This window comes from Odontesthes bonariensis, chromosome 2, assembly GCF_027942865.1.
Source record: "Odontesthes bonariensis isolate fOdoBon6 chromosome 2, fOdoBon6.hap1, whole genome shotgun sequence".
Taxonomy (NCBI): Eukaryota; Metazoa; Chordata; class Actinopteri; order Atheriniformes; family Atherinopsidae; genus Odontesthes; species Odontesthes bonariensis.
This window is the reverse complement of record NC_134507.1, coordinates 45,226,103-45,249,294: the sequence shown is the minus strand read 5'-3', so window position 1 is coordinate 45,249,294 and position 23,192 is coordinate 45,226,103. Positions and strand designations below refer to the sequence as shown.

General features: G+C 40.8%; 1 protein-coding gene across 3 annotated transcripts in view; it reads left to right on the top strand.

The window, feature by feature from the left end:
• Positions 1-23,192, top strand: part of piezo1 (piezo type mechanosensitive ion channel component 1 (Er blood group)) — a 146,516-nt gene that overhangs the window by 65,222 nt on the left and 58,102 nt on the right. For 2 of the 3 annotated variants that reach the window (XM_075482335.1, XM_075482351.1), the window contains exons 8-17: positions 885-977; positions 2,501-2,570; positions 9,537-9,640; positions 9,782-9,861; positions 11,817-11,997; positions 14,961-15,066; positions 18,605-18,786; positions 20,914-21,062; positions 21,283-21,441; positions 22,555-22,661. In XM_075482335.1, the coding sequence (XP_075338450.1) occupies positions 885-977; positions 2,501-2,570; positions 9,537-9,640; positions 9,782-9,861; positions 11,817-11,997; positions 14,961-15,066; positions 18,605-18,786; positions 20,914-21,062; positions 21,283-21,441; positions 22,555-22,661 (1,231 nt within the window). The remainder of the gene's footprint in view (positions 1-884; positions 978-2,500; positions 2,571-9,536; positions 9,641-9,781; positions 9,862-11,816; positions 11,998-14,960; positions 15,067-18,604; positions 18,787-20,913; positions 21,063-21,282; positions 21,442-22,554; positions 22,662-23,192) is intronic. The other variant, XM_075482342.1, reaches the window with a different exon arrangement.

Below are 23,192 nucleotides of genomic sequence, written 5' to 3'. Positions count from 1 at the left end.
TTATGTGAAATAACTTCACTTTGGCTTTATCTGGTAAATTATTGGAAAGGTTTAAGAAAAACATTCTCAAAATTGACAGTGGACGTTTTTTTCAATCTTGAAACCGTCGCATAATTGTAGTCCTCTTTTCGAAACCAAGAAAGAATTAAATAACATATACGTATTTATTCAAATAAACCCCCTAATACATAGGAAATATGCTTTTTTTTCTACATGACACATGAACAAAAAAATAAAGACCAACACAAATTTGCATAGGGTGCTAACAAGCAGAACTGTTGTTGAAAAGAAGCCGCTAATTTAACAACTACACTGTGACACCTTGTTTCTTGTACAAACATAATGTTGTGTAAAGTGGTGACCTTGAATGCTTGAAGCATAAATATGGGGTATAATGTATATATTATACATATTATATTATATCAGAAATTTCCCTCGGGATAAATAAAGCTTTTTGAATCTTGAATATTTATTCAAGTAATTAAATATACAATCCATTAGTCAAGCAAACTTGATTGGAATAACAGCGGAATATTTTATGAAACTCCTACGACAGGTCTGGATCACTCGTAATTCTGTTCGTACCTGAAAGAAAACGTAAAGTACAAAAAGATTCTCTTAAATCACTCGTACGCACGACTTAAGAACAAATCTGTGGGTACGAACGGTTGTTGCATGAGGCCCAATGTGTTTGCGTTGAAGGTACATTTACTCATACAACAAATGACTACGAACTGTCAGTTATCAAAGTAATAGTGCAAAATATAATATGAGGAACAAAAAAAATGACCAATCGAAACTACCGTGTGCAATTATTTTTTTTATTTCTTTGAAAAACAATGTCAGTTTTGATATGTATTTGTAAATGTATTTTTCTTTGGCAGGTTGAGCAACAGAAGGAAAAAGAGTTGAAGGAAGACATGGTGGAGTTAAGGTCCTGGAATCAACAGAGAAACAGCTCTGAAGATGACACACAGGTAGAGATATCCCTATTGGCTAAATATTAGGATTTCATCCGTGTGGCAGTTTACAGCGGTTTTATTGGTATCAAGTGTTGCTCATTTTTTACCTTCCTTTTCTGGATACCTCTACTGTCAACATGTTGAAATGTACACACGCTCTGTTCTTTCTGTTTTCATACAGTCATGTCTGGCCTACTTCTTCTCTTGGCAAGGTAGTCAGTAAAAAATGTTCTGATAACAGAACAAAGCTTGATTTCCTGTATACCTTTACCTTAACTCTACAGAATTCCAACAGCAGATAGCACTATGTGCATATACTCAAGTCAACATAACAGTATGATAATTTTGATATCATATGATATCATATGATAGTTTCACCTAAGCTTCAACAAAAAACATGTTCACATAATCAACCTTTATTGGCATTAAAAACATTCAACTGACATTCCATGCCAGCTGACAGTGGAAACTTAACCACACCATTTTTTGCCAGTGACTAAGAAAATAAGTAAGAGGAAATTGCTCTTTACTCTTTGAATCAGTGAGGTTAGTTATCAGTGGAGTATATTCAGATGACTGTATCACACTGCAAGTACACATCGAACACCAACGGTGTGACTCCTAATGGCATGTGGCAGACTATCCTTTGCATTGTTCAGGGAAAAATCAACCTGCAAATCCAGTAAAGCTATTGTAGTGTCCAAGGTACCCGACACCTTCAAGAACTCTGTGATGCTCTTGTGCATGAGCATCAGCGTGGTGTTGAGCAGCTGTCATATCTTCAATAAATTTTGTACTAAATGAGGGGGTTGTAATTGACCAGTGCAGCGCTGTCTCCGGACATCGGATGACATTTTTGTCAACAGTGAGTGAGCGTGCCATGATAAAATGTGCTGCGTGCACCCTGCATGTTCACTTCAGCTCTAGTCTCTCTGCAAAGCAAGTGATGTACTGGTTCTTGTTCATAAAGCTGTCGTCTGTGAAGTGCAGTGAACAGATGAAGCTGAAAGGAATCAAATTGCCCTCACAACCAAAAACACATTTTCTTAAAGAATCTCTAATGCAAAAACCACGAGCTAAGCAGGATCACTCGTTCCTTGCGTTGTGAAAGGGTTCTGTTTTCTGCTTGTGGTGGATAACATGGATGCTCTTGCTCCCATGGGTGCTTACTTTGACCATAAAAGGATATTCTCACTGTCATATGTGAGTGTAAAGTGGGTTGAAAAAAAGTCTCACGAGAGAGAGTTCAAGACTACTCGATGAAATGACATTCCATATTTCCTCTACATGCCTCTTTTTAGATTTGGTGATGTTTAAGTTGATAATACAGCATTTTAACACTGCAGATAAGCCAGAAAACCTTCAATTGAAAAAAGCAAAAACATTTTTAAAGGAGAAGTTTCAGTATCTTTTGCTTTAAAAATCCATCATATGGTTAGAATTGCAACAGATTATGAGACAAAAACATATTACAAATGATTTGTACATAGAGAGTTAAGAGTTGTATCTGTAACTCAAAGTGTGCTGCTTTTTTTCAGATCATGCTCGTGTCTATGCCAACAGAAGGTCAAGGAGAAAGTGTTGCCGGGGAAAGTCCGAAAGATCTGGGTACCAAATGATCTTTTATTTTTTCCACAGATGTCAATCAAGTAACGAGAACAGTTTATAGAATAGTATTGTTATAAATTGGCTTTATTCTTAGACTTTATGTATTCATATTCTGTAGTTCTCTAGATGATCTATTTTCCTAGTTTGTACGTTACACTCTGCTCATACAACGCAATGTATGTCCAAGACTTTAAGATGACGTAGCGGGATAAAATAACTGGGTCAGATAAAGCGTCTCTTAGGACAGATAGGTCTGGTGCAGTAGATGCACGCCTGAAACAACACTCACACACACACATCGTTTATCACATCCAAAGAACATGATGAAGACGGTGGATGGCCTGCTCACAGCATGAGTAAATATTCAATGATGCGTCGTCAAATGTAGGTACAACCTCTGAGATAAGGGTGAACATAAATATGAAATGTTTCCGGATCTCGGGACTTGGTCGGACGGATTTCATGCGAGAACTCTGTCTCTCCAAGTCCAGCGCTGATACTTGACCTGTGACCTCCATTAAATACTTTGTTTAACTTAAGACTGCTCCAACTGGTTCTTGGGCTTCCAATATAAAGAATCGGATTTAACAGTATATATGTGTTATACAGCTTCTGTGTGCCATTTCAGTGGAACGTGTATTGATCCATTCTTTTTTTTTTTTTTTTTTTTTACAACAATATATTTATTGACATTTTCTTACATTACAAAACCACATTACAAACGAACAATACACATACACATCACAAATATCACAAACATCCACTTCTCAGCCACAAAACATTTGTACAGAATTTACTGTCTTCCTATAATTGCGGGTATTGAACTCATTAAGTCTGTTACAAGGTTTACATAACCAACTACTTATGCCTCTTCATTGTCAATTGTCAGATCAACACCATTAACAAACACCTTGAACGGTTCCCATATCTTCTCAAACATATCCTGTCTTCCTTTTCGTATATATGTCACTCTCTCCAAAGGAAAAGTTGTGAGCATTTGTTTCACCCAATATGTAACATTTGGTCTGCTGATCTTTTTCCAAAACATTGCAATGGATCTTTTGGCGTGCAACAAACACATATCTATTAATATTTGTTCACTTTTATTATATTTGTGACCTTTTGGGTAAAGTCCTAAGACAAAAAATGCAGGATCCATTGGAATATTTTTTGAAATCATTTTTTCTATTGCTGTTTTAACCTCCTCCCAAAAAGATTTTATCTTGCTACATTGCCATACACAATGAAATAATGTCCCCTTCACCTCAGTACATTTTGTACACACATCTGGGATATTCTTATTGTATTTATTTAATTTAACTGGCGTAATATAAACTCTCATCAACCACTTATACTGCAATAGTCTAAATCGAGTGTTGATTGATTGGGTGTGAGCCTTAGTACATATAGATTGCCAGTCCCTTAGTGATATATCTGTGCCTAGATCTTCCCTCCATGCTTCTCGTTTATGATTTGCATTTTCAACCGAATTTGATAACAAATAGTTATACAACTCTGCTATAGCACCTTTACTTAAACTGTCCTTAGACACAATTTTTTCCAAATCAGAAATTGGAGGTCTGGTTAAAAGACTGTTTTGTCTCGTCCTAATGTAATCCCTAAGCTGGAGGAATTTAAAGAAATATTTTTTATCTATGTCATATTTATGCCTAATTTGTTCGAATGATAACATGTTATCCGAATTGGGCATATACAAATCTTGAATTTTTCCTAGTCCTTTTGATGCCCATTTTCTAAATACAGCGTCCGCTCTTCCTGGTATAAAACACTGATTTCCCCAAATAGGAGTGTACTGAGATATTCGACTAGTTTCTTTAGTAAATTTTTGTACTTCAAACCATACTCTTAGCATATTTTTGACAATCGGATTAGTAGTTTGTTTTATCAAGTTTGGCACTGTATCAGAGTAAAAATACAGGGGTAGCGGCAAACGCAAACATTCCTCTTCCATTTCTTTCCATTGTGGGACATCCCTTGTTGCAAAATAAAATTTAATAGTCCTTAACTGTACTGCCCAATAATACCATGTTATATTTGGACACTTTAAACCTCCATTACTATGTGTTAGGTGTAACAGGGATAGTCGAATTCTAGCTCTGTTGTTTTGCCAAATGAAACCAGAAAATAGCTTATTAATTTCCTTTAAAAAACCATCAAGTGGAGACATCGGAATGTTCTGAAATAGATACAGTATCTTAGGGAGTATGTTCATTTTTATAATGTTGATTCTACCAATCAAGGATAAGGGCAGGGATGTCCATCTATTAATTGACTCTGTTATTTCCTCAGTCAATGATTCATAATTGAATTTTACAATTGGAGCTAATTTGGACCTAATTTTTATTCCCAAATATGTAAACTGATCCACCACTTTGAAATGGGAAGCTTCTCCAAGTGGATTTTCTTTCTCTCTCTCGTCAAGTAATAAAATTGAGGACTTGGAGTTGTTAATTGTGTATCCTGAGATGCCACCAAATGTTTTTATTAACTCCAGCAATACAGGAATAGATCTACAAAGTTGTGAGACAAACAGAATAATGTCATCCGCATACAACGCTAGTCTATGCTCTGTTTGACCAATTGTTATTCCAGCTATTTCAGTATGTGATCGTACAGCTATTGCTAAAGGCTCGATCGCTAAAGTGAATAACAGCGGAGACAGAGGGCACCCTTGACGACATCCTCTTTTAATTGTGATCGGTTCTGATATATTTTTATTTGTTAATATTTCTGCTGTAGGGTTTACATACAACAGCTGAACCCATTTTAGAAATGTATTGCCATATCCAAATCTTTCCAAGACATTAAAGAGATAAGGCCACTCCACCTTATCAAAAGCTTTCTCACCGTCTAAAGATAGGAGGGCCTTATCCGAGGGGTCTCTCAATCCTTGAATAACATTAAGGACCCTTCTAACGTTATGAAATCCTTGGCGTCCTTGAACAAACCCATTTTGATCTCTATGTATTATACTAAGTAATGTTTCTTGAAGCCGTCGTGCTAGAATTTTGCACAAAATTTTGAGGTCAGAATTTAATAAACTTATTGGTCTCATATTTTCACATCTGTTGTTGGGCTTCCCTGGTTTTGGCAACAGTGTTATTACCGTACCGGTCATAGATTTTGGTAGGCTACCACTTTGAAATGCTTCCAAAAACACTTCTAGTAACGGCTTCAGTAATTTGGACTTAAATTTCTTATACAGATCAATTGGTAATCCATCTGGGCCTGCCGTCTTTCCTGCTTTCATACCATCAATAGCTGTGCCTATTTCCTCTTCTTTTAGGTCTGCCTCAAGTTCTTCTACGAGTTCGGCAGAAATAGTTGGAAATTTCAATTTATCCAGGAATGAATTTTGGGACTGCGGGTCATATTCTACTTGAGATTCATATAAATCTTCATAGTATTTTCTAAATTCCTTATTTATTTCAGTAGGGTCTATTATAGTATCCCCATTATTATTTTTAATTGAAGCAATAGTTTTCCTTGTTTCTAACTGTTTTATTTGCCAGGCCAACAGTTTACCGGGCTTCTCTCCTTGTTCATAGAACGTTTGATTAAGCCTGATCATATCTGAGGCTGCCCTATCTGCAGATAGTTTGTTATACTCTGCTCTTGAGAGCAGTAATTCTTTTTCCACAGCAGGGGTTCTATTCCTAAAGACCTGTTCTTGGAGAGTTTGTATCTTAAATTCTAACTGCTGTCTCTTTAGCCGCGATTCTTTAGTTTTGGATGAGGTATAGCTAATTATGTGTCCTCTTAAGAAGGCCTTAAAGGCATCCCACTTAATACCTGCGGTTGTTTCATTTGTGTTATCTTTAAAATAATTATCTATCTCATTCCCTACATACTTAATAAAGTTTTCATCTAGTAGCCATTTCTTATTTAGACTCCATCTAGGTGGATCCTTTACCAGCATCTTATCCACATAGATCAGACAACATGGACCATGATCTGATATTAGTATGCTACTGTAATAACAGTCCTGTATTCTAGAAACCAATGTTGCAGATACCAAAAAATAATCTATACGTGAATATGTCTTAAATGTACTCGAGTAGCAGGAGTAAGCAATATCATTGGGTTTGAAGTATCTCCATATGTCCAACAGATTCAGCTCTTTAATAAGATGACTGATAATTACTCTACTCCTTTTATGAGTTTGATCAACACCTGTGGATCTATCCTTTATCGGGTCCAGTGTGCAGTTCCAGTCCCCTGCTATTATGTAGTCTCCTGGGAGAGATGCCAGCATGAGAAGTAGATTTGTAAAAAAGCTGGGTTCATCTGCATTTGGCCCATAAATGTTTACTAGATTCAAGTTCACTGAGAGCAAAGATCCCTGGATGATCAAATATCTTCCATATTTATCTTTAATTATATCAGAGACTTGAAAAGGTATTGATTTGTGAATGAGAGTCATTACTCCTCTAGCTTGTGATGTAAACGATGCTGCATAGATGCTCCCCTGCCATCTCCTACTTATCTTTATATTGTCTTCTTTTAAAGTGTGAGTCTCCTGTAAAAAGACGATTTTTGAATCCATGTCTCTTAGCTTATTCATCACTTGTTTGATTTTCTTAGTTTTTTGTAAACCTCTACAATTCCAGGATATACATTTAAGTTCTACCCTTTGAGACATTCAGAATGTTACACCACAATATTCCCTCGATAAAGGTAACATGACTGAGAAGTTCAACATATTTAACCATCAAAACACACACTGAACTTACTGAACCACAAGAAACAATTAACCCCATTTCCCAACTGAATGGGATCCCCCCTTTAGCCTATGCTGCTTCCAGCTATTTATGGATAGATCCCTGGATCAATCCTATTGGCCTTCTTGTTATGAATTATATAAAAGAGAAAAATAAAAAATAAAATAAAACATAAAACAGTCAACTCTCTGTGCTCCTTGCTACAGGCCTGCAAAAATAAACACAACTGGGCATAAAGTGTATGTACAAGCTTAGTAAATTACCAGGATTTAGTACACTGACACCTCCTTTAGCCTTAACATGTGAATTAACGTTATTCAGAATTAAAAAACATAGATGAATAGGAAAATAAGCCCGGGATCTGTACTCAATAGAGTCTCACCATAAATGAAAATAAAATTGAGGGCAACTCTCGGTCAAGAAGAGATCAAAAATGATCTTACTGTACAGTCCCTCTTACCATGCATATGATCCTATACCTGCCGTTATTTAACTTACATTGTGCGCTCAGCAACTGTCACTCAGTTCTCTTCATCATTCCTCCAGCTTCTTCTTTGATCTTGTTTACAAACTCCTGCGCCTCCGTCGGTGTGTTGAAGGTGTGCGTTTGCTCTCTGTAAGTCACCACCAACTTAGCTGGGTGTGTTATGCCGTGACGAAGTCCCAGGCTCCGCAGCTGCTGTCGCACTGTGTCATACTTTTTCCGTTGTCTGTGCACTTCAGTCGCCAGGTCGTTGTAGAATCGGACGTGCTTGTTCTTGTAAAGGACATCTTTCTTCGACCTGGCTGCTTTCATCACAAGTATTTTCTGTTTGTAGTTCTGAAACTTCATTATTAAAGTTCTCGGTGGGTCTTCAGTGTCCCGTCTCGGTCCGACTCGGTGCGCTCTTTCCAACACTATCGGGCTTCGTAGAGGAGCCAAATCTAGCACCTCCGGCAGCCAGCTCTCCAGAAATGAGCAGGTATCCGGGGCCTCCGCTCCCTCGGGCAGGTTTACTAACCTCAGATTGTTCAGCCGTGATCTCGTTTCCATGTCGATAACTTTATCTTCCAGGGTTCTGTTCCATTTTTCCAGCGTCTGAACCGTCTCTTTTAACTTAGCTTGCTCGTCTTCCACTGTGGACAGCCGTATCTCCGCCTCCGTCACTCTTTCCGAACAATCAACCAGTTCTTTCTTAGTTTCTTCAACTGCGGTCAGAATGCCATCCAATCTGGTCGAAAAGTCGGACCTTAGGCTGTTAATTGCCATCAGTATTTCTTCTTTAGCCCCACCGAGCTCACTTCCACATTGCTCTGCAGGTGCAGCTGCTGCGTCAGAGTTAGCTTCTTTGCTAGCGCTGCGCTCCATGCTTTGCGTCCCGAAGCCAGTTAACTTCGCCTGCGTTGATGTTTTCCCTCTGTCCCTGCTCGTTTTCCCAGCGTTCGGCATCACCTCGTCGTACTCAACGTTCGCCTGTACTCTTTCAATGTCTATTTTGCAATTTACATCAGGATTTATTCAAGTTCGTAGCGGAGCGGAGTTGAACGTGACTCTATAGCTCGCGGCCATAACCGGAAGTCTTGATCCATTCTTATTGGACAGAACATAAAAATATAATCAATACCTTTCCCCAACTTAGACTGTTGACATTAATCCTACTTGCTTTTCCCCATATAGGAAAAGTGTTGTTGTGGTCTGGCTTACACACTATATTGCCAAAAGTATTGGCTCATCTGCCTTTACACGCATATGACCTTAAAGGGATAGTTCGCCTCTTCTGACATGAAGCTGTATGACATCCCATACTAGCAATATCATTTATGAACATCTTCTTACCCCCTGCTGCGTCCTGTGAGCAGAGTTCCAGCCTCGTTTTGGCGTTGATGAAGGTAGTCCGGCTAGTTGGCTGGGGTTTAAAAAATAAAGCGTCTTGCTTCTCAAAACAATATGCGTTCAAACGAGTAATACATTTGCATCACAAAATCGTTCACCCAGATAAAGTCAGACCTCACAATCGCTTGGCCCTATTTTCTCTCCCTTCGTATCACTGCCTGCTGCCGCCTGCCGACAGCCGCGCCTGTTACGGTGTTTGCTGCTCGGAGGCAGGGGACTGCTCGCTCTGCACTTCGCTCTGCTCGCTCTGCACAGCAGGCAGTGATATCACCACAAGTGTCAATGCAATTATTCATCAAAGTCAGTTGCAACTTTAGTGGGACTCACTGCTGATATGTGTTTTTTTTACAGGTGTTAGAGGTGCCCACAGTGGACAGTTGAATGAAAGCCCATTTTTCTTGCTGGGAAAGGTGGTCATGCAGCAGAGTTATGTCTGTGCTCTCATAGCCATGATGGTAACCATGATTTAATACACATATTAAACAGACTGTTTTCAGCATTTTTGTGTTTTCATAATACTAGTTACTGTGAATCTTTAGTATTGCATCACACAGTCCATATTTTTCCATGTTCTTCTTTTTCTGCTTGTTGTTTAGGTTTGGAGCATCACATACCACAGCTGGCTAACTTTTGTACTACTGCTGTGGGCTTGTCTCATCTGGATCATGCGTGCCAGGTACTGTTAACTTTTGTTGTCGTAACAAATGTGGAGACGGATAAACAGCCTGTTTCCCATTTCATGTGACAGCTTTGATGCTTGTTTGATTGTGCAGTTAAAGTGGACACTGTCTAGCCTGGCGACGCCATCCTACGTACTTCCGCCCAAAGATTTTGGCTCCGCACATAGTCTGGCCAAATCCCCCTACCTCGGTTCGCTCAGTGTTTTGCCAATCAGCAAACAGTTGCGAGTGGTGACGCAGAACTCACGCGCGGAGTCCATTGTAGTCCATGTAATTGTAGTTCAACCGCAGCGGAAATAAACATGGCGACGGAAGAACGCTAGAAGCTATCCATGAAGTTGTCTCAACTCTGGAGATCATTACACAATTAAAACTAGAGCAAGAGGAATGCCTCGTCAATTTTGTTAGTGGCAAGGATGTCGTAGCTCTCCTTCCAACTGGCTTTGGGAAAAGTTTGATTTATCAAATGGTACCGGTATAATGAAAGCGGATGTGGGAAGCGTGATTCGCGAGCTAGAGCCTCGCGAGAGTAAGCATGAACCTCGGCGCATAACCAACGTCATTTCCAAACATTATGATTGGTTAAGGGAACTCCGTTACTCCAATGAATTTAAGTTGCTGAGTAAGGTCCCGCCCTCCATGGAAACGGATTCCTCTTGGGTTTTCCCAGACTGTTTGACAGAGTCAACAGTCGGCTTTCGCCCAGGCTAGACACTGTCAGTGTTTAAAACAAAATCTGAAAGGGTCCCTTCACACATTCTTATTTCTCTTGGATGATATTTAAGTTGATGGGGCAGAATGTTGTATGTTGTCACATTCTTTATACTGAAAATGAAGATTTTCCCTGAGCACACATCAAATCTGAGCTGAAGATGTTGGCTTCTGACCAGATCTGTTCAGTTAGGAGCAAGATGTACAGTAGATGTCTCCCTCTCTTTTTTTTTTTCTAAATGTAAATTTGAATTTTGTGAGTATCTGAATAGGGACACTTCTCAAAGATGATTAAGCATTGAAACCTTTTCCTTTTCTGCTATAGGCAAGGCAAGGCAAGGCAAGGCAGGTTTATTTGTAGTGCACAATTCGTACACAAGGCAATTCAATGTGCTTTACAGCTACATAAAATCACAAGAAGGTAAAAAAATCATTCCAAAAAACTAAAAATAATCATCAATTAATTAAATTAAAAGAGAAGAGTGCAGATAAAATACTTTCAGTTGTCATATGTACAGCTAAATAGAACTGTTTTCAGCCTGGATTTAAACATTGTCAGAGCTGTCTGGAAGAAGATGTACATACATATGTGTACATATACGAGGAGGCAGGTGAATACATTCTTCTTTGTGAGTATGTTCATGTAACCCCTCTGCTTACTCAGACTGTTGCAATCTCACTTCTATACATCTGTATTCATTTACTGAACCACATGTACGTCCCCCGTTCACCTCTTTGTTGGACTCCTTCACACTGATTTTCTGTGAAATGTCCCTCCTATGCTAATCTGTCAATCTAATTAAGTATGTGTTCTTCACAGTAAGAAATGTAAACATAAGCTTTGTTGGTACAGCAAGAAGAGTACAAGCCCCCGTACCTTCAAAATTAGTGCATATTCTACCTTTTTGTCATTTTAACCCTCTGGGGTCTGAGCCGTAATGACATCATGCGACCCGATCACGCTGGTGTGATCATAGACCTCAGAGGGGTTAAAAGAACAACACAATTATATACCTTAAATGGCTAAATGTACCTTTCTGTGCTGGTAGAATAATATACCTTGGAGGAGTAACAAGAAAATGTGAAAAAAATGTATTCACATTGTTAAAATACAGTATCTTTGAACATGTTTGGATTACATCTTTAAATTTGAAATCCATTTTGATTAGTTTTATTTTTGACAGCAGTAGTGAGTTGTTTCATACCATGGATCTGATCAAGCAGATGTCCTTTCTTTCAGACGACATGCAGCCACATTGTGCTCTCCATTCATCCTGCTCTACAGCCTGACTCTGTGCTGTCTGCAGTACATCTGGGCCATGGAACTAGAGCCTGAGCTGCCCACCACTGTGGGAACCATGAGCCTTAGACAACTAGGATTGGACAGAGCCCAGTACCCCTGTCTAAGACTAGGAGCTATGGTAAGATTTGGCATAAGATCTTTTCATGCATGCCTTTCAAGCCATATCTGATGGGCCATCGTTGACAGAGAAAGTCATGGGGAAGCGGGGATAGCAGCTTGAGCAGAGACCCTGAGGCGCTCCCAGGTCAGCCGAGAGACATAGTCTCTCCAACGTGTCCTGCGTCTTCCCTGGGGTCTCTTCCCAGTGAGGCGTCAAGGAGGCATCCTAACCAGATGCCCGAGCCACCTCCTCTGACTCCTCTCCATGTGGAGGAGCAGCGGTTCTACTCTGAGCCCTCAGCTCAGGCTCCTTCCCCAACAGAGAGGTGACATTCCACGTCCCAAGAGCCAGCTTCAGTAGCCGAGGATCAGATTCCCAAGGTCTCCGCCTTTTGCTGCTACCCAGCTCACACTGCACCCGACCCCCTTGGCCCCTCCCACCGGTGGTGAGCCCGTCGGAAAGGGGACCCACAGCATCTCTTCAGGCTGTGACCAACCGGGCCCCCATGGGTATAGGCCGATAGGCCACCAGGCGCTTGCTGCTGGGTCCCACCCCCGGGCCTGGCTCCAGTGGGAGGCCCTGCTGACCAGCGTCCGGGCAAAGGGAAACGTGATCCAAATATTTTCTTCTTCATATGGGGTCTTATGAGCTGTTCTTTGTCTGGTCCCTCATCTAGGATCTATTTGCCTTGGGTGACCCTACAAGGGGCTTAAAGCCCCGGGCAACATCGCTCCCAGACTCATTTGGACAAGCAAACCCCTCCACCACGGTAAGGTGACAGTACATGGGGGTCCCCGGATAACCAGTGATCTGAATTATCTGCTGAACATGAAGAAAAAGCCCTGGGGGAGAATATAGAAAGAACTGAGAAAATAGACAAGAGACAGCAAGTAGGCACACAGAAAAAAGAAGAAAAACAAACTTCTTGAGACAAACATGAGTGATGTGTGGTCAGGGATGAAAAAGATCACAGAGTGAAGCTTCAGAGCAAGGATCAATCTGATGAAAGTATGGACAGAGCCAATTCATTTTTTTCAGAAAGTTCAGTCCAGAACAACACTCAGTATTTTCCATCCCTGCCTCCTGCTTCCCAGAACTCACACCCCACCTGTACCCACATTCTCCCCGTCATACTTCAAAAACCTGCAGCTCAGTCATGGATTAAAGCTGTGGTTATGTTCACTCCATCGGTCACCGGTGAGCAAATTTTGATGTCAACAAAGTACCCAAACTGTTTATACTGATGCTTCAGGAACACTGGACTCACTGCAGTTTTCCTCCTTAACTGTAGGTGGCTTTACTGAGACAATATGAACCTGACACCATCACAATAGGTTCAGAAGATGTCATACAGGAAGTACAATATGCTTAAACCAACCTGACTACAAACTTTTCAAGTTTCCTGTTTTACTTTTAAGCTGCTTTCAAGTTTTTGTAACATTAACAATAGTAATACCTTCTTGGTTTTGATTGGTTGTTCAGATGCCGGTAGTAATGGTCCTGCTCGCACACTCTTCCCTGTGGTTCTTCCTGTTCAACACCAAAGCGCACGGTGCGCCAGTTTGTGACATCAGTTTCTGTGCGCAACACGATGTGCAAGGGCAAGAACGGTGAACACGAAGCCTAACACAACTTCACGAACATGTCCCCTCCACATCAGGACACAGAGACCCCCTCCCCTCCCACTCCATTCTGTGTGTCACCAGCACTCAGGTGAAGAGGCAGCTGGAGAGACTAACCAGAGGAAGGCTGCAGGTCCAGATGGTGTTAGCCCCAGGGTCCTGAGGGCTGTGTGGATCAGCTATATGGGATTCTACGGCATCTCTTCAACCTAAGCCTGAGTTTTAGTGCTGTGGGAGACATTTTGCCTTGTTCTAGTACCTAAAACATCTCATTCATCTGCCCTCAGTGACTACACCTGTTGCCCTAAAATCTCCCATCATGAAATTCCTGGAGATGCTGTTATTGACTCACCTCAGTAGGCAATGAAAATCCTTCTGGACCCACCACGCTTTGCTTATCCTTGGGTTGGTGTTAAAGATGCCATCATCTACCTTCTTCTGCGCGCCCACTTTCATCTGAACAAAGCAGGCAACACTGAGGATCATATGCTTTTTTATCCAGTGCTCTTTCTGTGAGTTCTCAGCCTGCACTGTTATGTAAGAAGCAGCAGAAAATCCAGGTGGATGCCTCCACAACCACCTGGATCATCGACTACCTGCCAAACAGCACAGTTTGTGAGACTGAATGATTGTGTCTCAGAGCAGCACAGGTGACTCTACTCTCACTGTTTGTCTTCACTTTGTTTACAAGAAGGGACATAACAGACTTCATGAGGAATCTTAGGTCCTTCAGTGTCTGCACAAAGATGCTGCATATTTTCTAGAAGTTTGTGGTGGAGAGTACAATCTATTTGCAGCATCTGCTGGGGCAGCAGCATCAGAGCCAGAGACTCAAAGAAACTGAACACTGATAAAGAAGGCTGGCTCTGTGCTGGGGACTGCTCTGGAGCTGATTGTACAAAGAAGAATGCTGCACAAATTCATACTCATAATGGAAAATACTATTTACCCTCTACATAAGATAGTGGTCAAACGATTATGTGTTCAATGAGAGGCTCCTTTGCCTCCACTGCAACAAAGAGCAATACAGGAAGTAATTCCTGCAAGCAACAATGATTCTACACAATGAACTTTTTATGATTAATGATGAATTCATGATGCAAAATAATATTCATTTTTGGAATTAATCAAGTCATTTCCAACTGAAATGAAGTCATTACAATCTATTTTCATTCAATTCAATTAATTAGGTAAATTCTGAATTGTGTCGTGTTTTATATCAAGTGTCTTTGAAAAACAGAGACAACGAAATATTCATTACAAGTATTAAGATTGTCAACTTTTCAGAAAAACAGTGAACAAAATCGTTACTTTCCATTTTAGTCCAGTCATACTTTTATTTGATCTTTTTCTCTCCAGCTTTTGTTTGTCTTAACGTTTTGGCTGTTGGTACGTCAGTCTGTGAAGGAAAACTTCAGGAGGAAGATTAAAATGGCCACACCACTTCAAGAAGTCACTACAACAGGTCATCAGTCACACGCACACACACACACACACACACACACACACGCACGCACGCACACACGCAGACACACACACGCGCACGCGCACACACACACACGCAGACACGCACACACACACACGCACGCACACACACACACACACGCAGACACACACACACGCAGACACGCACACACACACACGCAGACACGCACGCACACGCACGCACACACGCACACACACACACACGCGCACACACACACACACGCAGACACGCACACACACACACGCAGACACGCACGCACACACACACGCAGACACGCACGCACGCACGCACACACGCACACACACACGCACACACACACACGCAGACACGCACGCACACACACACGCAGACACGCACGCACACGCACGCACACACGCAGGCACGCACACGCACACACACACACACACGCAGACACACACACGCGCACGCACACGCACGCACACACACACACACACACACACACACACACACACACACACACACACACACACACACACACTCGCTTAAGTTATCTTTGGGGAAGCATTTTCCTCCACCCCGACTTTGGGACACCTATTTCTGAATGGTTTAGAGACACAATGGCATCAGGATTATGTTACCCTGAGTACCCAAATAACCAAAATTACCTGAGATTTTAGTTTAAATTGCACACACACAGTATACAGATATACTCATTAGGTTATTGCATTGACTTCCATTCACTGTACAGCCTAATGTCAATCCTATGTCCTTCCCTAATCCATTACTTGTTCTTTTTTAACCTCAACATAACTTCAGTTAACACCTCAGCCTTTACCAAGAAAATGACGTTCTGGGTTACATTAGGACTGGTTTTGGACAGTATCAGTGTTCATAGCAGAAAAAGTCCTTGGGATCCAACCACTTGCCTCCTGATTGCTGATTCAAAATTAGAAGGAAACCGACAGACAGTAAGAAAACTTAACTTTGATCCATTCCCCCCGTCCTGAGCGTGCACGAAGCGACTGTGGAGAGAAAAAACTCCCTTTGAACAGGAAGAAACCTCCATCAGAACCAGAACCAGGAAGGGCGGCCATCTGCCTGGACCAGCTGGGGGCTGAGAGGACAGGAAAGAGGGGACAACAAACACCGTAACACCAGGCCAGATACCTGCTGAGAGAGAGAAACACAAGTTAATGACAACAATGATGTCACATGTACAGTGCACAGTGAAAATGAGTACACCCCTGTTGAAAAGTAACATTTTGAACAATATTTTAATACACACACAAGTTATTCCCAAAACGTGCATAGAGCAAGTTTAATACAACATCTGTTGAGCTTACAACAGAAAAGAAAGGTCAATAATATAACTTAAATGACCTATTTGTCCATTTTTGTGAAATTATGCTGGTGCAAAAGTGAGTACACCCCTATGTTAAACTCCCTGAGAATGGGCCGTGTTGGCCCGAAATGTCATGAAATGAAAAGGCATTAAAAGGGAGGTCATCGTTGTGCGTTTCATCCTTGCCTTACATTGAAATTTTACATTTTGAGTCTGCACCAGGCTAAAAGAGACGTGTGTGAGATTTGACTGAAATCCTATGGAGAGTATCATGATCTGCTTCAGTAGTCACAGTACATGTTGACAAGCATGTTTCTTTTGGTGAAATTCAGCTTCCTACTGTTGATGGCATCCATACAGCCCCAAACCATGTCACTCCCACTACTATGCTTGACTTTAAGCATGGGGCACTTTTCTTTGTACAAATCACTTTTTACCACCACACATGCTTGACACCATCGAAAGCAAATTTGTTTATCATTGTCTCATCAGAGACAAACAAACTAAGGATATGGATTGCTGGAACCATGTCCTGTGATCTGATGACACCAGATTAAACTTACTCTATGCACGTTTTGGGAATAACTTGTGTGTGTATTAAAATATTGTTCAAAATGTTACTTTTCAACAGGGGTGTACTCATTTTCACTGTGCACTGTACATGGAGAGGAAACAGAGCAGAGGGAGGAGAGGTGCATCATGGGAGCTCCCCCAGCAGGCTGGGCCTATAGCAGCAGAACTATGGGATGTTTCAGGGTCACCTGAGCCATCCCTAACTATAAGCTTTATCAAAAAGGAAAGTTTTAAGGGTGTCTGCTTCCTGAACGTACACTAGCAACTGGTTAGGCTGAGGAAACAAACCTTCAAATTCAAGATTAATTCACTGATAGTTATTCAGAAAGTGATTGTATAAAGGAATTAAAGATGCAGTCCTCTTTATGTTACATACATGAACATATTTTATGATTACAGTTAAGAAATTGTCATGTTAGAAACAAATAGGGCCACAGCTTTCAGGAAGAAAATTCTCTGAATCTGCTCGTACAACGGTAGGTATATTTGTATTGTATTCCAGACGACAGCGGAATGAACAGAGTGCGCTGGGGTGGGTTTTGTCTTTGTATCTTCTGGGCTCTGTGCAGACATCTCGCCAATATCACTGATGCTTGGCAGACGGAAAATGGATTAAGTTCTGTAAAGTTCTGGCCCTGTTTGGCCTTTCTCTGCACATCTCTTGCTTGCGAGTTATTTTCTGAAATATGAATTCCAGGATCCTGTGAACCAATTCAGCTCCACTGAAGCAGACAGGGGCATCTGTCTGTCCGTCCGTCCATAGGTCGGTCGCTTCCTCTCTTTCTGTGTGTAGATATAATTATTTTAGTTGCACTGTGTCTCCCCAATACTTGTCTTTGTGTTTGGCAGAATATTTTCAAAATGTACCCATCATTGGTCAACACTATAACGGACAATAATGTGATGGGGGATTATTAGAAGAATATTTTACAGGAAGTAAATAATACATTTTCAGTAGCACTCTGTTAAGTTTCCACTCACCCAAATTATTTTCCCAGGTATCTGTTTTGGTTATGTCAACATTACTGATGATATAAATCAATGGCTAGGAAAGAGATCTCACAGCTCAAACACAGTCAGATCCAGTAGAGCAAAAGCACACACATTAAACAAAGCAAAGCAAATGACATGTGCCCAACTTACTTGAAAAGGCTGTAGTTTCCACCAGCAGAATACTGTGAACATTTTTCTTAACTGTAATAGATTTAACTTGGAACTGAACCTCAGTCATCTGAATTACAGAAAACTCTGGGTAGTTTTCTTCCACCCAGAGCGTCCACAGTGCACGAGACTGTACAGGTTATATTAAATGTTTGTGAAAATGATGAAGTTATTGACCTCATTGGAAACCAGTTGTCACCAACTATGTAAACAATCAAACAAATGCATTCTTACATCAAAAAGAGTTGCTCTACACACAAATAATGTTCCTTCAAAATATAGACTGTGCACTTTCTAATCCTGCTTTTGAGGTAAATTGACTGATTTGTACACAAACATATATATTTCTACATATTTGCTGTGTATTGGGTGACTTTTCTCCTACATTCCTTCTTACCAATATTACAGATTGTTTTAACCCAATGTTACCATCTGCATCTCCCTCCTTTTCTTTCCCTCTAACCTCTTTCCCCCTCTTAGAAGATGGGGATGGTGGTGACTCAGTCCTCAAGGTGCTGGGAGGCATGGTGATGAGCTGCTATGCCAAATACTGGATCTATGTGTGTGGAGGGATGTTCATTGTAGTCTCCTTTTCTGGAAAACTTGTTGCATACAAGATTATCTACATGCTGCTGTTCCTGCTCTGCCTATGTCTCTACCAGGTAGGAACAAACATAGTGACCTCTATCTCAGGCTGTATTCTAAGAAAAACCTGTCTTCTTTTAGGATTTTGTGGGCTGTAGTGGCCATTGACAGTGGAGAGAGGACAGAGAAGCTGGTAGATGAGGGGATGGTATGCAGTAAAGAGCCACAGAAGGGACTGGAACCTGAGCATGTTGTGATTAAGAGACTCTCAGCCTCCATTTATTTGTGTTAGGCCTTGTCCACACATAAACAGCTTTTAGCCTTTACCGATATGCAAAAACAGTTTGAAGTTACTGACTTACGTCCTTGAATAAAACCAGTTTGGTCCATAGAAATAAGGTCTGGGAGGACATGCTCTAATCTTCTAGCTAAGATTTTTGCGATACGTTTTCTATCTACATCAAGCAAAGCGATTGGTCTGTATGAGGAGCAATCCTCCGGTGGTCTGCCCTTCTTCAGAATCAGCGAAACGTTGGTATGCATCATAGTATTTGGGAGGTGGCCAGAGTGAAACGAGTTGGATAACATTTTAAGCAGAGGGTCTGAAAAGTTTTAAAAAACTCAGGAGTCAGGCCATCGGGGCCCGGGGCCTTGTTATTTTGCAGCTCATTAATAGCAGCAATGACTTCACCGCGTGAGATGGAGCTGTTTAACAAATCTTTGTGGGACTGAGACGCCTGAGGTAGAGTGATGGTTGGCAGAAAGTTTTGCATCAGGGTCTCAGACTGAGGCTCAGATTCAGATTATATAAAGATTCATAAAACCCTTGAAAGCATCTATTGATGTCCATACTATACTGGACTATTTTACCTGTCTCATATTTTATTGCAGAAATAGCTTGTGAGTCAGATCTGGTCTTAACCAAGTTTGCCAAGTATTTACTGGACTTATTCCCAAACTCATACCTTCTGTGTTTAGCGAGAAACACAGTGTATCCAGAGCTGCTGTTGTGGTATCAATTTGAGATCTCAGATCACTAGAAGGGTTGCTATCAAATTCTCTCTGGAGCTTCTTTAATTGTTGTTTCAAATTCTGCCGCTCTGACTCCTTCTTACGCTTGAGATGGGCAGAAAAAGATATTGTAATGCCCCTAGTCACAGCTTTAACAGTCTCCCAAAGCACATTAGGAGATACTTCTGGGGTATCAACTCCTCAGTAAATATTTGATCAAATCTGGGTTTTTAAGCAGGCGGTTTTTAAAACGCCATTGCGGTGGAGGACGCTGTTCTTTACTGGACATAACCAAAAACAATGGGGCGTGGTCTGATATAACAACATAACCAATTGAGCATGAGAACAGTTTTGAAAGGGCATGGCTACGAGTGAAAAAAAAAATCAATCCTCATGGAGGATTTATGTACCTTAGAATAGAATGAATATTGTTTGTCTGTAGGGTGGAGGGCCCTCCAGGTATCTACGACATTAAAACCTTTACAGAAGCCTAGAAGTGACTGACTAGAACTAACATTAGCACTAGAACTCGTCCCAGTGTGGGATTTATCTAGGCGGGGGTTGAGACAGCAGTTAAAATCGCCCACACTAACCGAGGATGCAACAATCCAATCAGAAAACAGGGAAAATACTTTGGTGTGGAAGGCAGGAGGACATATTGGTGGAGCATAGATATTCAAACAAGAAACAGTGTCACCATATAGAGACCCTGATCATTAAATAACATCCAAGTTTAGACTACATTTAATCTTTAGTTTGACTCAATCCCCCGGCCTTAGTTTGCATGGACAGGTGGGCAACAGTGGAGAGGGAGATCTCCCGTTTGGGGGCTGAGAGGACAGGAAAAGGGGACAATAAGCACAATAAGTCACAGTGGTGACTAGAAAAGCGCTCCACAAGTCCAGTCCATTAACCATTTACCATTTACAAGTTAATGACATGACAGTTTTAAGGTGCATTATGAGAAGTCCAGCAGAGCAAAAGAAATGGTTCATGCAAAGATATTATTTTTGGCATGTGTGGACAAGGCCTTACCTTTTTAATCATGAGATGATAGGTCATCACAATTTCTATACCTTAATTCAGGTACATCCCCTAAGTGTTGTAGCTGTTCGCACATCTGTACTTCCAGTCATTTCTGTTTTTTGTTTCCTATTATATCTTCTATTAAGTGGCTTGTTCATATTCCTCAGGTGTACTATTCTCTTTGGAGACACCTGTTAAAGCTCTTCTGGTGGCTTGTTGTGGCCTACACCATGCTGGTGCTGATCTCCATCTACACGTACCAGTTTGAAGACTTCCCTGGATACTGGAAAAACTTAACTGGTTTCACAGATGGCCAGTATGTGCTTTACCAAAAGCCTTATTAATACTTTAGTCCTTATTTTCCTTAGTCTAAAATGTATAGTTTTATATCAACCTGTCTGCAAGCAGTATATGCAGTTTATCTGCCAATTCCGTTTTAATGTATGGTAATTGAAATAAGGAATTAAGTTGTTAAGAAACGCATCTCAAAAATTGAATGAATGAAAGTGTAATTGCTCCTCACCTGTGATCCTTAGGCTGGCAGCTATCGGTCTGGAGACATTTGCTCTGTCTGAACTCTTCACTAGTATTCTGATCCCAGGCTTCTTCCTGCTCGCCTGTATTCTGCAGCTGCACTACTTCCACAAGCCCTTCATGAAAATCACCGACCTGGATCATGTTACTCCAACTCACAGGTAATACAACGTGTAATCTTAAAAGCTTTTTACTTTACGTTTTACTATAGTTGATTGGTTTTTATGTGGGTTGCTAAATGTTGCTATTGCACATAACATTGTTGCCTTCCCATAGACAAATTATATAGCAAGTCATACCACAGATTTTCTCTCAGACTAAGGTCGGAGCTTTGACTTCACTTTTCTAACACATTTAAATGTTAAACTACTTTAAACTACCCGAGTATTGTTTTGGCAGCACTGTCCTGCTGAGAGGTAAACCTCCATCACAGTCTCAGCTCTCAGGTTTTCCTAAAGGATTTGCCATCCATCATCAAGTCCCTGCTGATGGAAAACACAGCCACAGCATGATGCTGCCACCACCTTGCTTTACTGGGGGAACAGTGTTCTCAGGCAGATGAGAAGTGCTGGGTTCTAACCATCTGACAAGCGAACCATCTTCCACAGTTTGGACAGTTTAGTGTCAGCAGTCAGTTACATGAAATCTAAAAGAATGTCCATTTGAATTGCAGGTTCTAAAGAAAAAAACCCAAACAAAACAAAAAGCCGAGGTGGATTCATGCTTGTGTAAGGCACTGTGTGCGCATCTTTACAAAATGTTAGTGATATTGATTTTCTGATATATTTCAAATAGAAGTAGGACATTTTTGCAGGGTTTAGTTTAAAAAGAGTCCTTGTGAGATATCAAAGTCTTTTTATATCTTTACAACCATAGAAAAGTGTATTGCTGAATGAAAATGTTGAGAACCACTTAAAATATCCAACCAGTGGTAAATGATCTGCACTTCTGTGGAACCTTTTTAATCTTGACTCTGTTTTTTAAAAGTGTGTTTCTCATTCATCCATTTACCCACATTTATACCATTCATTCTACAACCTCAAACCAGAGAAAAAATAACCTAGCAAAAACAGTTTTTTTATTTTACTGCAGACTTTATGAAACTAAGATATATATTCCATCTCAGCGTGTTGAATGTTTCTGCATGATGTCCAATGAAACATTTCTCCTACATCTACAGATATATTCTCCTGTCTGCTTTTTGATATGCTGTTCTCCATCATCACATGTTGCCTGGACATTTTACAAGTAATAATGAATTAATCTGCCTACAGAAAGAAGAACCGTGAACAAACCGAGGGAGTTAGCTCTAGTAATGTGATGCTGAATGCTGAGGGGGAAAACCTGGTGACAAATGCAGATGAGGAAACTGAAGACGAAGGTAAAAAAAAAAAGAGAGAAAAATGTGTCAAAGTAACAGTGCCAGGACATTGCACTGAAACAAGATGTGCAGAGTTACTAACATTTCCCATCAGTGCCTTTAGTGTTGTGGCTGGTCTGTGTAAGAGGCATGTATGAGTCCACACCAAGGCCCAGATTTACTCACATTTGCACCTGCTGTAAAACCCTTATTTTGACACTAAAAAGTAAGTTGATCCCCTTTAAGCTTCCCATGTTAGGTTAAGTCCCAACAATCTTGGATTAGTGGATACAGTTAGTTTTTCTTGGCAGGCAACAGTCCTGAAAATGCTTCAGTTAGTTTTTACAGCTTTCTTCCTGATAAGAAAATCTGAAAGGAGTGCGAAAGAAATCTTCCTAAAGTTCCCTATGCTATATTCTCGCCACTTCTCCCTGGATGCATTTCATATGTTTAGCTCATTGAAAGAGCTCACTGGTGCTAATTCTTAAAGAAGACTTAAAGCAGATGCTGTTTAAAAGTACAAAAAACAGGAGATGTTGGTTGCTTTACTGC